At 50.0% G+C, this 13641-nt stretch overlaps 1 protein-coding gene across 1 annotated transcript in view; it reads right to left on the bottom strand.

Annotated features, from left to right (window-relative positions):
- Positions 1 to 13641, bottom strand: part of LOXHD1 (lipoxygenase homology PLAT domains 1) — a 226254-nt gene that overhangs the window by 63429 nt on the left and 149184 nt on the right. The window contains exons 27-31 of the mRNA XM_082416684.1: positions 12313 to 12429; positions 11426 to 11588; positions 7582 to 7736; positions 3402 to 3611; positions 3143 to 3278 (exon numbers count right to left, since the gene is read on the bottom strand). Coding sequence (XP_082272810.1) covers positions 3143 to 3278; positions 3402 to 3611; positions 7582 to 7736; positions 11426 to 11588; positions 12313 to 12429 — 781 coding nt within the window. The remainder of the gene's footprint in view (positions 1 to 3142; positions 3279 to 3401; positions 3612 to 7581; positions 7737 to 11425; positions 11589 to 12312; positions 12430 to 13641) is intronic.

Raw genomic sequence — 13641 nt, 5'->3', positions numbered from 1 at the left:
AGCCCTCCTGAATTCTCATCATACTCAACATTTCTAAGTCAGCCGCCTTGCTTCCTATGAAGTGCTTTTGTTAACTGCTCCTCACATAACTCTTTTCTTTTTTAAAAATATATTTATTTATTTATTTTTGGCTGCATTGGGTCTTCGTTGCTGCACGCAGGCTTTCTCTAGTTGCGGCGAGCAGGGGCTACTCTTTGTTGTGGTGCACGGGCTTCTCACTGTGGTGGCTTCTCTTGTTGCAGAGCACGGGCTCTAGGCACGCAGGCTTCAGTAGTTGTAGCACGTGGGCTCTAGAGCACAGGCTCTGTAGTTGTGGCGCATGGGCTTAGTTGCTCCGTGGCATGTGGGATCTTCCTGGACCAGGGCTCGAACCCATGTCCCCTGCATTGGCAGGCAGATTCTTAACCACTGTGCCACCAGGGAAGTCCCCACATAACTCTTTTACGTTGTAATAACCTTAACCTGGCTACTCTTCTCCTCTCCCTCTGTGATGAAGTCCCTCACCACTGCTTAATGGTGATGGGTCACCTCCTGACTCCTCCTGATAATCTTCAGGAGATTCTTTGGGGTATTGTTGACTTCTCATGGTTCATTGATAGTTCTTATTCAGAAGGTGACAATGACAAATATTGTGCTGGGTATGCGATTGCAACTCCTTTTGATGTTGTTACCTATGGCTACTTCAGCCCTGTGGTTCATATGGTTACTCAAAAGTGATCTCAATAGGTTACAATCTTACACGAGCTCGTAATTTAACCAAGGACAAAACTGTCAATATTCATACTGATAGTAGATATGCTTTTGGAATAGCTTGTGATTTTTTTGGAATGTTGTGGGAAGAGCATGGCTTCTTTACTTCCAGTGGAAATAAAATTTAAAATGATCCCTATGTTCAGGAATTATTGGGTGCAATGTTTTAGCTATTGATAAGATTCTGAGGTATTCTAAACTTGACTCTTTGGAAGCTGAGGGAAATCACCTTGCTGACATTTCTGCAAGGAATGCTGACCTTAAAGGAACTGAAAGCAGGCAAACCTCTGTCATGGTCCAAAGGGATATTTCCCCAAATGATAACATAGCGAAACTGGCTAGAGAAGCCCAACAATTGGCCTCAGAAAAAAGAAAAACAAGATTGAAAATTCAACAGTTGTTGGTTTGATAAAAAGAGAAAGCTCTGATTTGGACCAAATAACAACCCAGTCCTACTAGAGATCTAAAATTCCCACTAATCACCATTGTACATGCATTAAACCATTGGTCTACTGGCAAAAAGATAGCATACATGAATCAATATTAGTGAGGAAACATTAACAAGGCCACAAAAAGTGCCTACCTCACTATTCCACTTATATGAAATACAACTCAGGGAAGTCTGTTTGTACTGCTCCTGGACGTTTTAAACTTCCTAATGGACCATTTGAGGTCTGGTAAATGGATTTCATACAACTTCCTCCGTCTCATGGAGATAAATATCTTTCAGTCATGGTCTGTATGTTTTCACACTGGACTAAAGCCTTCCTTTGCAGACAGGCTACTGTCTCTTCTGTGGCTAAAGTCCTTTTGGAAAAGATTATCCCTACCTGAGGAACTCCTCTCGAACTTCATAGTGATTGAGGAATTCATTTTGCTAGTCAGGTACTTTGACAAGTCTGCACTGTTTGGCTGGTTTTACTTCACTGTGCTTACAGCCCTCAATGCTCTGGTTTAGTCAAATGCACTAACGGCATTATTAAGACTCAATGGCAACATTTGTAGAAACCCTCCAAATACCTTGTCCGAAAGCTTTGCCATTGATCCTTCTAAATCTTAGATCCGTTCCTTTTGGAACTCACAAACACTTGCCCTTTGAGATAGTCACAGGACACCCAAAGCTCTTGGCTTCTGCTTTTTCTGATCCACAGCCAATAAAAGGAGAGATACTCTAATACTGCTTTTGTTAAAACTAATCATGTTTTTTTGTAGAGCAGTCTTTTCACAGCGTGCTCTCTGGGGACGAAGATCTTAAGCATCACACCTTACAACCTGGATATTTTGTCTATTGGAAAAGATATCTCCAGAAAGACTATCTTCAATCTTGCTGGAGAGGCCCCTATCAAGTACTGCTAACCAACACTTGTGCTGCCAATCTCCAGGGAATAGACTCTTGGATTCATGTGACAAAGAAGGCAACCAAATCCTGACTGGACTTGCACATCATCTAGTGACATGAAAGTAAATATTTCCTGGAATTGAAGCATACAATATCTGATGAGACAACTTTCCCAAGATATCCAGGTCAGGTCTGTCAGAAGTTTCTTTCCAAACATTTGATGATGACATAACACTTCAGATAATCTCCAGAGTCTATCATCTTTGTAACATAGACTTTGGATTAAAAAAATGCTTGAGAGGGCTCTCTCCTACCCCTCCTTGTTACTCAAATGTGATCTCATTAGGATTCCAATCTGTGCACTTTCTCTCCAACATGGGACATTATAGCCAGGAAAGGCCCTTCCTGACATTAAGGGACAAAAAGCTGCTGAAACCAGAAGACCTGACTCTTGATCAGCAATACTTTCATAGAAAGGTCTTGATCAAGAGGAGAAAATGTAAAAAATTAGTAAATAGAAACCTCAGTTAAATAGAGTCAGGAGACCAGAAGGGGGAGCTCTCATGCCTTGTGACAACAGGCAGAGCCCAACAGGAAGAAGAAAGACTCCTCTTCTCTCCTGGCAACAACTCAGCCAGTGAAAATCCACAGACTCTTTGTTTACTACAGCCCTCCCAACTTCATTTTCTCCTCTATAAAAGAGTTCTCCTTCCCTTGCTCTATGGGGAATTGCATAGAATAGCAATTCTTGCTCTATGGGGAATAGCTTGCCCTGGATGCAGACTCCAAGTTGCAATTCTCTGCTGATCCTGAATAAACCCATTTTCACTGGAGAAATGACTGGCAATCTATTTGTTTTAGGTCAACATCTCTCAGTTCACAGGGCTATTGTGGGGATGGAAATAGACAACATGTGAGGAAACTGTGTGTAAATTACAAAGTGTTAAATGTAGGTCAAATGATGGTGGGGGTTTAACACATGGCCTGTCCAAGAACAGCCGAAACACATCCATGTGCCTGCTCCTCCTCTGATGAGTTTTCTGCTTGACTCACCTGGGCCCTCCTGAACGTAGTCAGCCATGGGCCCTGTCACCGTGGCGATGTCGATGTCGGCCATCTTGGAGCTCAGGGTGATCTCCCAGAAGTCAGCGGGGCTGCTGCAGTTGCTGCTTCGGTCCCCAGTGTACTCCTGTCCGGAGGTGCACAACCCAGGCCCATTACATCTCTGGCACCCTGGGTTCCACTGAGCCACCCCAGGTATGAGGAGAACAGGCCACGGCTGAACCAAGCCCCCCGGCTGCCTTTCACGCACCTTCTCATAAAAGAGCCTCTCAAGCCGCCCGTCCTCCTTCTTCAGGGACAGCCAGCGCCCGCACAGGAACAGGAACTCGTCCTCGTTGGTGTCGTTCCAGATCTCCACCTTCTCCACGTACCAGTCTGCACACCATTTGGTGTTGTCGTGGCGGAGCTTGATCTTGTAGATGACACCCAGGTCAGCAGCCTCGATGATGAAGGTGTCGGCCTGGGGAGTCCAGATGTGTGGACATGGGTGGCGGGGCGCTCCCCACCTCCACCCACTCCAACCCCATCCATCCAGTACCTTCCATCCCCCTCAATTGTTGGGCTGAACAGACCCTTCCTAGCCAGGAGCCTTCCAGGCCCAAATCCCTAACACAGAGAGTTTGGTATTCCAAGGCCTCGCTTCCACAACGACCCCGTTTTGCGGTCCGGCTCCTCTTGGGATAAGCCCTGTGGGTGTTTGGAATATGGACCCTGACGAGCTGTGTGAGTGAGGTGCTCAGCCCGGTACCTGGACATCCTTAGTGATGCTGAGTATTGGCTTGAGGTCAGGTGGGAGGCTGGACGGTAAGAGCTATGGAAGAGGTGAAATCTTTCTGAATAATGAGAGGGGGCTTGAAATTCCCAGGGGAAGCTGGCAGTTGGAGGAGCCAGGTCAGGCTGCAGGAGAGCAGGCAGAGAGGGGAGAGGCTGTGGTGGAGGCCAGGCCAGGCTGGGGAGAGCACAGGGCTTATCACCTGGGCTGTGGGTTCATGGGGGATTTTGTCAGGGGTGTGACACTGGCCCTTCTCTGTGTCCCTGATTATATCTTTAGTGATGTGACGTTGCACTCTTGGGTGCTTGCATTCTTTTAGGATTGCTCAGTGAGATGTGGAGTTCTAGGCTTTGGGTGAAGTGCGGTCAAAACACAGCTGGCAGGAGCCTGGGGAGGGGGAAGAGGGAGAGGTGACCCTGAATGACACCCACTTCCCTTCCGAAAGATATGCTAAGTCACTGTGCTGAGTGCTGGGAACCCAGGGATGATAGGACACCCTGTGCCCCTCCTCAGGACAGCCCAGGTGGTGGGAACAGCCACCTGCGTGAGGACTAGGGGCAGGGTTGGCAAGACTTGCCAGGTGGAGGCATTAAGCTGAAGTTGGGGGGCTGGGCCTTCTAGGCAGCCAGGGCAGGTCAGGCTGCGGGCTGAGGAAAGTGCAGGTGAATGGTGTGATGCTGATGGCGGGTGTGGGCCTGTGCAGGCCTTGGGGCACTGGCAAGTGGCTGAGTCCATTAGAGCAAAAATGGGTACACCTTACGACACAGCAATTCCACTTTGCATCTGTCCTGGGGGGACACCTTCATATATGCACAAGGATGCTTATTGCAGGATAATTTTTAACAGTGGAAAATTGGGACCCACCTCAGTGTCCACAGTGCTTAGGGAATGGTAAATAACCATGGCAATGTCGTGTGTGGAATGTTTTGTGTGCAGTGGTTACAAAGAACAAGACAACAACATCTGTGTTTGACTACCCTGACAGATAGATTTCGACGATACCCCATTGCCTGCAAGAAGCACGCATATAGGATGATGCCTTTTATGTAAAAAGTTAAAACCACAGAGCAGCACTATGTATTTCCTATGTGCGTATGTGCACAGATGCAGAGAAAAGGCTTGGAAAAACTTGGAGACAGGAGAAAGTGTGGAGCATTCTGGAAACTGGGGCCCAGGGGGACATTCTATGCAGGCTGGCTGGGCAGGCAGTGAAGGTTTGTGAATCCCATGAAAGGCTCAGACCAGATCTGGGATTGGTGGGCAGCTTGACAGGTTGAAGTGAGGGATTGACTCGGCCACATTTGGATGGGTTAATTGGGGAAAGCTGGAGGTTGGATTGGATTGCAGGGGCCTGGAGCAGGGAGACCAGACTGGTTCACTAAGCAAGGTGCAATAAGGAAGGGCTGAGTGGTGACAAAGTTGACCGGGCTAATCTGAGAGTTATTTAGAAGAGATTCTCTCCACGACTCTCCAAGATTGATTGGATGTGGGTGGGAAGGGAGTGCTGATAAGGAGAGGGGTGTCCAGGTGACTCCTAGATTCTGGAGCAAATAAGTAGAGAAGTGGAAGCTTTTAGATGCTCAGCAGTGAACTTAAAGTCCGAACACATCAGTGACTGAGCCAGAAGTAGCTGCAGCCCCCCAAGTGGGACATCAACACAGGAGGGAAGGAAGAGAAAGGGATGAGGCAGAGACTTTTCTTGTGATGTCATAATTTCTAAGAGAGAAAAATATCTGAATCTAAACACAGAGGAGAATGGATTGCATCACCTTCATTTATACCTTCATTCATTTATTCACTCAAAAAATATTTATGCGCCTACTCTGCTAGGCCCTGTGGATTTAGCCACGAATGAGCGACCTATCATCCGTATGGCGCACACTGCTGTCTGATGGTACATTTTCCAGGCACTGTGATGAGCTACAGGAAAGGTGGGCTCTCCCAAGCCCCAACCACAGCCAGCACTAACAAGGAGCTAACTTCATGCCAGGCATGGTTCTAGGTACTTCACGTGTTTTAATTCAGTGAACTTATTTTATGGTGGAGGAAACTGAGGCACAGAGATGTTAGGGAAGTTGCCCAGGATCACACAGCTAGTCAGTGTCAGAGACGGGAGCTGAACGCATGTGATCTGGCCCCAGCCGCAGGTTTGGGCACGCCTGCGCCGCATGGCATGGCCATGTGCCAGAGCAGCATATGTGAGTCAGCCTGATAATAACGTCCCTACTTCAGAGTCAGGCACACCACATGAGTCACTTGACCTCTTTGTTATTCTATTTTTCCAAAATGAGTAGTCCTCCTATTAGCTACCTTATACATGTGGCAAACAACTATATTGTGTGTGTGTGTTATAAATTTTTTCTCCCTGATACAAAGTGCTCTTCTATCTCTTGTCCAGTTTTTCAGTTCAGGGGTCTAAGTAGCTATTCCCGTTCCAGAAGCAGTAAACCAAAGCTACAGGTAATGGGTTCATATTTGGATGATAGAGCAAAGGCAGCCCTGGGGCCTGACTCCTCCCAGACCTCGAGGTCAGGCTGGGGCTCCTTCCAGGGGGCCTGGCTCCTGGGGTTACCCACCAGCTGCAGACCTGCTTAGTGGCACCTGCTTTCCTTGGCCCAGAGCTACTTTCCTCCTCACCAAGTAGCGAATGTTTCACCACTAAAGGTCATGCCCGGCTGGGGGTCAGGCTTAAAGACACCCCTGATAAACACCCGCTGGTTGATGCGGGAATCTCCCCAGGCACTCGGCCACAGGGAGGGCCGCAGACTCAGGAGCCAATCACCTTGCTCTCATCCCCACAGCTGTAGCCTGGTCTGGGGGGCTCGGCAGATTTCGGTGAACGGAGGGGGAGGAGAGGCCAAGGAGCAATGAAGGGGGAAGGCGGCAGGGGCACAGGAGAGGGGAGCTTTGGAGGGGAGAGGGAGGCCAAGCTGGTGGGAAGGCAAGTTTGGTCGGATATCTTCTTTTTTGTAAAACCACTGTTAGGTCAGAGCTGGCAGGGTCTTGGACACCATCCAGTGGTGTGGTTTTCAAGCCTCTTCTGTAGCCACAGAGCCCCTTGCTTAATAGAGGGCTCACTTGGCACTCCAACAGATAGGCCAGGTCAGAGTGGACCCGCGCGGGAGGGGTGGGTGCCTGTCTGCTGCCCCTACCCTTCTGTGGCTCCCGTGGGCCTCGGTGCTGCCCAGGACTCTGCACAACACAGTTTAGCTGATTCACATCAGCCTCCTTATTTCACAGATGAGGAAACTGAGGCCAGAGATGCTCAGCCATGTAAGGAGTGGATGGCGGGCCTCGAGACCCCTAGTTCAAGCTGCTGTCCGGGCAACACCGCCACTCTGCAGGCGCGCACCACTCCACGCTCATGACCCACTGCGGTGAGCTGGATTCTTTGAAGACAACCCAGTTCCTTACAGCCAGCAACCTGGGGCTCAAATGGCCTCTTGCTTGCTCAAGCCCCACCCCTACTCCACATGCAGGACCCTGCGTAGGCTGAGAGAAGGGGAGCAGACTCCGTGGGGGGCAAATGCCCACATAAGGGTGCATGACATCCCGCAAAGTTCCAAGACAAGAAGAGCTGGCCCCTTTCAGCCCCACCCCCCATAATGATAACAGGACAGGGAGGAGGGGGCGGGGTAACTCGGCGGGCTCCGCCTACCGTTCCTCTCTCGAATTTGTTGGTGCGGTTCTCTGACTTGCCGAGGTACCGCTCTCCCGTGTCCCCAAGGTCTCCATAGATGGTGATGTAGACCTTGGCGTCCGTCCCTGCCCCGGGAACGTTTCCTGTGAAGATCTGCACCGAGTACAGCACAACTGGGTGGGCAGTCGTACAGACAAAGGGAAGAAAGGGATGGCATTGTTTAGGTTTGGGGGAACTGGATTTGTAGGCGGTATTCAGCTTGTGGCCCAGGACCCCAGGAGAACTCAGTGTCCTCCTTTTGTCTGTCCCCTTACGCACATTCTGCTACAGGTCAGAGTGGATTCACCAGTGGGAAGTTTACCTCTAAGAGACCCAAGGGATGGAGACTTTTCCAGCCCCCTCAAACCATCCACCCCTCCAGCTGCTTACAGCTTCCGGGAGAAAGACTCAGGAAACTGCCTGACACACATGCACACTGTGGTCACTAAATCTATCTACCGTGACACACTGACAGTAAGGTGCCTTCCCATGTGAGGGTGACCGGCATCAATGCCAGACCCTTCTAAACAGTTTATGGAAAAAATCAAATATTTTTGAAAGAATAGCTTCCCCTCAGTGTCTTTCGTATTTTCCTTTACTCTTCAACCAGCCTGTCCCCAGCACTCCAGGGAAACCCCCCTCACCAAAGCCACAGTCACTGCCACCCACTCCTTTATCTCCTATGGCCTTTGGAAAGGGCTCAATAAATACTGGTGTGACAGTTATTAACAATTATTCAGGAAAATGAAACTAAACACCGTCTTGTTTTTGTTTTGCTGCTATACACTCATCAGGGAAGAACAAAGTAGCCCCTTTCCCAATCCCCACCCCAGGAGGGAAAGGCAAGTCTTTGTTTTGAGGAAGGCTGAGCATTCTTTGTCTCCGTATTCCTTTATCCTAGGAGCTTTGGAGTTTCAGGCCAGGGAAGAGGGGACTTAGCTGGATTATCCGCAAGGGGAAGGATGAAAGTTGTGGCTTTGAGGTGAAGGCGGAAATGGTCCAACTGGGAAGAAGGTCAGTTTCCCCAGCCTGGGAGCAGGTGAGGGTTCGAGAGTCCCTATGGGTGGTAGAAAATCCTCACCTGCACAAAGGGACCCTATAAGGAGACAGCTGCCTGGCTTATCTGGGAACTTGAAGCAAGGAGGCCTCCAGGCTGAAGAGAGGGTCTTTTGGGCTTCCCTGGTGGCGCAGTGGTTAAGAATCCACCTGTCAGTGCAGGGGACACGGGTTTGAGCCCTGGTCCGGGAAGATCCCACATGCCACGGAGCAACTAAGCCCATGAGCCACAACTACTGAGCCTGCGATCTAGAGCCTGTGCTCTAGAGCCTACGAGCCACAACTACTGAAGCCCACGCGCCTAGAGCCCATGCTCCGCAACAAAGACAAGCCACCGCAATGAGAAGCCTGTGCACCGCAATGCGAAGCCCGGGCACCGCAATGAAGAGTAGCCCTCGCTCGCCACAACTAGAGAAAGCCCACCCGCGGCAACAAAGACCCAAAGCAGCCAAAAATAAATAAATAAATAAATGTATTAAAAAAAAAAAAGAGAGAGAGAGAGGGTCTTTTGACAAAGCCAGGGTCCATGCAGAAGCATTGCTGGCCATCCAGAGAGATGAAAGCTGCGTGTCGGCGGGGAGCAACTAGCAGCAGTGTCACCGAGCGGCAGGAGACCACAGGTGTAGGTTCTTCCCACGTGGACTAAGGGCCAGGCCCCTGATGTTAGCCTCAGGATTTTTATAAGACCCTAGAAAAGGGGATGCCCCCTCCCTGCAGTGACTGAGATGGACTTTCTTACCAACCCTTGCAAGTGGGCTCAAAACCACATGTAATTAAAAGTAGGAGAGTAAGGTGATGTGAGCTGCTCTTACCCGTTGGTATGAAACACGCTCACGCCCACAACACGGTTCCTATTATTATCCTCATTTTCCCTTGGATTCCACAGCATTATTCTTTCCTGCTCTCCTTCTGCCTCTCTGGCTGCTCCCTGAGCAGCTTTATAGGTTCCTGATCGTCTGCTTTATAGGTTCCTGACCGCTCAGATGCCCACGTCTCCCAGGTCAGTCCACTTCCCGCAGCTCTCACCCTGCGTGCTCCGGGTGTTGACTTCTGTGAGTTCCCCGAGGCTGCATCTCCAGCCCAGTTCCCTCCTGTGCTCTGGACCCACACCCCCATGTCCACCTTGACTAGACCACAGAGCACAAACTCACATCCAATCCTGAACTCCGCCCCTTCCCTACGTCCCCTTTCCCATCCTCCCTTCTTTGCCGCCCCCCCCCCACCCCCAGCACTCTGCTGGCTAAACCTCCCTGGCGCACTGGGAGAACTGCTCTCAGAGGCCTGTCCCCTCAAGGACAGGAGGCAGCCCCCCACCTTGCTCGGCTCAGCTCAGAATCGGGCCAGCATTTCACGTGTGCATTAAAAGAATCCTCTCGTGTCGAAAAGAGTCAACATCACCCACGCCTGTCTGGCTAATACTGACATGAGGTAACATTAGGAATCTTGCCACAGTTTAGACACGACAGTCGACTGTCCCCACCCCCCTCATTTTCTCCCCCCATACATTTGCTGGCTGTGCATTCAGCCCTACTTCACACCTGGGCGGGACCTCTTCTAGGAGCCCTCGTCCCAGAGTGGGGTGCTGTGTCCACAGAGCTGTGATTAAATGGCCTTCCTGCCCCTTTCTCCCCACCCCCGACCCCCCCGCCACTCTCTCCAGTCCTTTGGGAATTAGGAAAACCGATTCAGCTTCTGGGTGCTGAGCAATGCGGTCATGCAGTCAAATCCTGCTATTTCTGAATCCTCCTCCCTCCCTGTCCCACCAAGGCCACACAGCTCTCCGTGGAAAGATGTTTCCCTAGAAACACCACCCAGCACAGAGTGGGTTTGTGGCATGTTATTAATACAGAACAGCCAAGTGTGCCGCCGGGCCAGCTTTCCTGGGCATCCTCTGGGATCCAAGTAGAAAAGGGAATTATCCGCCAGATTCAATAGCAAAGCAAATTTGGAGAAAGGGATATGGGTAGGGAAAAGCATGTTACTGAGGCAACACTTGTTTTTATCTCTTAAGCAAATGGCAACTCAGACTAAAGGAAATGTGAGAGCTATAGCAGAGGCTCAGCTGAGGCCGAGGGCTGAGCCTGGAGCAATAGCACCCGGCAAGAGAAGGGAGAACGGCACTCAGGGGCCAGCCAGAGAGGTAAGAAGAGAACCAGAAAATGGTAGTTCAAAAGCCAAGGAATGAGAGCAAGAAGTGTGTGGTCAGGCTGGGGCAAATCAGGCAGAGAAAACCTCATCAATGAGAACAAGCAAACTGGCACATACAGAAAAGAAACCCATGACCTTGGACGCTGAAGCTGCACCCAGCCCCTGAGAACAAACACACCACAGCTCCAGCTCTGTACAAAGCCAGGATGCTATTGGATTCATACTCGGTTGGGTCAGCTGGATCCGGCAAGAGCAGAGAGGACCAAGCCCTGCAGATTAGTAGCCAAATTAACTAAGCAAGGGAGAGAACAAGGACCAGTAGAGTCCAGGCACAGGAGAGCACATATTTGGATGATCACACTGTCAGACCAGGAAAGGATTTGAGCGCAAACCTCGGAGTGAGATAGCTGAGTACCTTTGAAGAATAGCCCTGCCATTTATTAGCTGAGTGAACTTCGGCAGGTTATGTAACCTCTGTGAGCCTCAGTTGCCCTCTCTATGGAGTGAAGATAATTATAGACTCTACCTCCTGGGTGCAAAGGCTCCGCCTAGCACAGGGCAGGTGCCCTACAAGGGAGGGCTCTGCTGACAGTGATGAGGGCGATCACACCACACTTACTGTCCAGCGGCTCTTCCACTTCCTTGTAGACTTGCCTTAAAGACCCATCTTTCATGTATTTCTCAGTGAAGATATCATAAGGGACCAGTTCTCGAATGGTCTTCTTGTCGTCCTCTGAGGTGGCAAGCCATCGATCACAAGGGAAGGTCAAGGTCTCTGTGCCCTGGGGTGAGGAGGAAGGAGGAAACTGAGCCCCTAATTTGGAAACTGCCAACTTCAGTCATTCATGTCAACACTCATGGGGACCAACCAAGGACAAGGGTGATGGAGCCCCACTGATAATACAAAAGCCACAGAGGAGCCCCCCCGGCCTGCCCCAATTCCAGCAGATCCAGTCTTACTTAAAGCACTTTCCACACCATGTCAGGGGTAGGCTCTTGAAGGTGGAGTTCCCTGAGCCACTTAAAAATAGATATCTGAACCCCATCCCAGAGACTCAGACTCAGCAGGCAAGGGGAGGAAGCTCTGTTTTTTTTAAACTGCTCCCAGCTCCCAGCTCATACCACAGCCATGACTGACAGCTGCTTCCTAGGTTTAGAATTTCGTGGTTTTGGAATGTTTTACAAGTTGGTTAGGTGGGTTTCTTTCTCTGAGTTGACCTTGAGTTGCAGGAAGGGCACACTTGGTCACTCACTGGTAGTATGGCTTTGGGGGTGAGGAACAGAGACATGGTTGCCCAGACCCTCCTTCTTGACCCATAAACCAGGTTCTAAAAGATTCTGCCTTGGACCTGAGTTAGTTCCTGCACTTGGAGTGAACTGGCTGAAATTTCCTTAGATGATTTTATCTCAACTTAAAAAGGCTACAGTTTCTTATAAAGAATCTGTCTTTAATCTCTTCTGAAAAGGGACAAAAGAAACAGCAGGACAGATCAGTCAGAAACTCACATCTTTATCTGGGAGGAGCCTGCGGATGTCCACGTGGGAGCAGTGCCAACCAGGATTCATGCCCGTATTATCATGGCCAATCCGAATTTTTTCAATGATTTCTCCCACGTCTTCTAACTTTGGAAAGGAGAAAATGTACCAGATGTTGGCTGAAAGGTCCTGGAAAGTACAACTTCAGCAAAACCCTGCCTCCCCAGGGCATCCACTCTTGAGTCCCTTTGAACTTCCTGGGGTCACTTTTTCCCAGTATGTCCCTCCTGTTCAGATAAGCCAGCCCCCGCCCTCCCCTACATATGCCGTGCTCATACGTCCCTTCCTCCCCCCAAGCTTAACATCAGCCTAGACTTAGAACTCAGTTCAATCAAGCTCTGGAAGGCTGCCCCCCCTTTTCATGGTGGAGCCCAGCCCCTTGTCTTCTATTACTTATTGTTCTAGCAGTGGCTTAAGAACTGACTGGGGGGTATCAGAAGGTGAGCTCTAGTTCTGCCCATGCCCTCTCTTGCCACCCTTACCTTCTCCTTGGCCCCCAAGAGCCCCCTTCATCTCCAGCCACTCCTCTTCTATATCCCTCAAATTCCAGTCCCTCAACCTCTACATTCTCTCATCACAGGGCCTTTGCACATGCTCTCCCTGCCCCTTCCCTTTTCTCTTCTTTACCTAAACCAGTGTTTGTTCAACCTCATCATTCAGGTCTCAGCTCAAGGATCACTTCTTCAGGGAACCCCCTTGACCACCTTAAGAAAGTCAAATCTCTTCATGATAGGGTCTGACAGCACCCTATAACCACCCACCACGGCAGTTCTCAGTTAGAAGTTTGCATTTACCTGTGTGATAAAGAAGGTGTGATACCTTCTTCTCTACAACTGAAAGCCACAAGGGCAGGCATCACATCTGTTTTGCTCATCACTGCATCCCCAAAGCCCAGAACCTAGGTTCTCAATAACTATTGGCTGGAAGGATGAAAGAATGAGTGTTTCCTCATTTGAAAAATGGGTGTGACAAAGTCAGCTGGGTTCTCTCACATGCAGTGCTGAACCTTAACCACCAAGGTATGTGTGAACGTCCCCTTGAATGAAAAAGCTGATTACGTGCGTGTCACAGTGAGTCCCTGAAATTCAGGAGCTGTGATCTCTTGTCTCTCCTGCCTGGAGCCTATGGGCATAAGGTGCAAGGGAGGAACTCAGCCAGGAGTGACTGATCCCCAGTTTCTTCCCTCGGAGCCCTTTAAGGAAGCAGGGAGGCGGCCAGACACAAGGCAAGGCAGCCACTCAGCTGGCACCTGCCTCCCCGGCTCTCTCTCTGCCAGGCTGCCCTCCATCATCCCACCAG

This window comes from Balaenoptera physalus (genome assembly GCF_965194825.1).
Source record: "Balaenoptera physalus genome assembly, chromosome: 12".
Lineage (NCBI taxonomy): Eukaryota > Metazoa > Chordata > Mammalia > Artiodactyla > Balaenopteridae > Balaenoptera > Balaenoptera physalus.
Note: the sequence above shows the minus strand (reverse complement) of the source record. Positions and strands in the feature narration are given on the sequence as shown.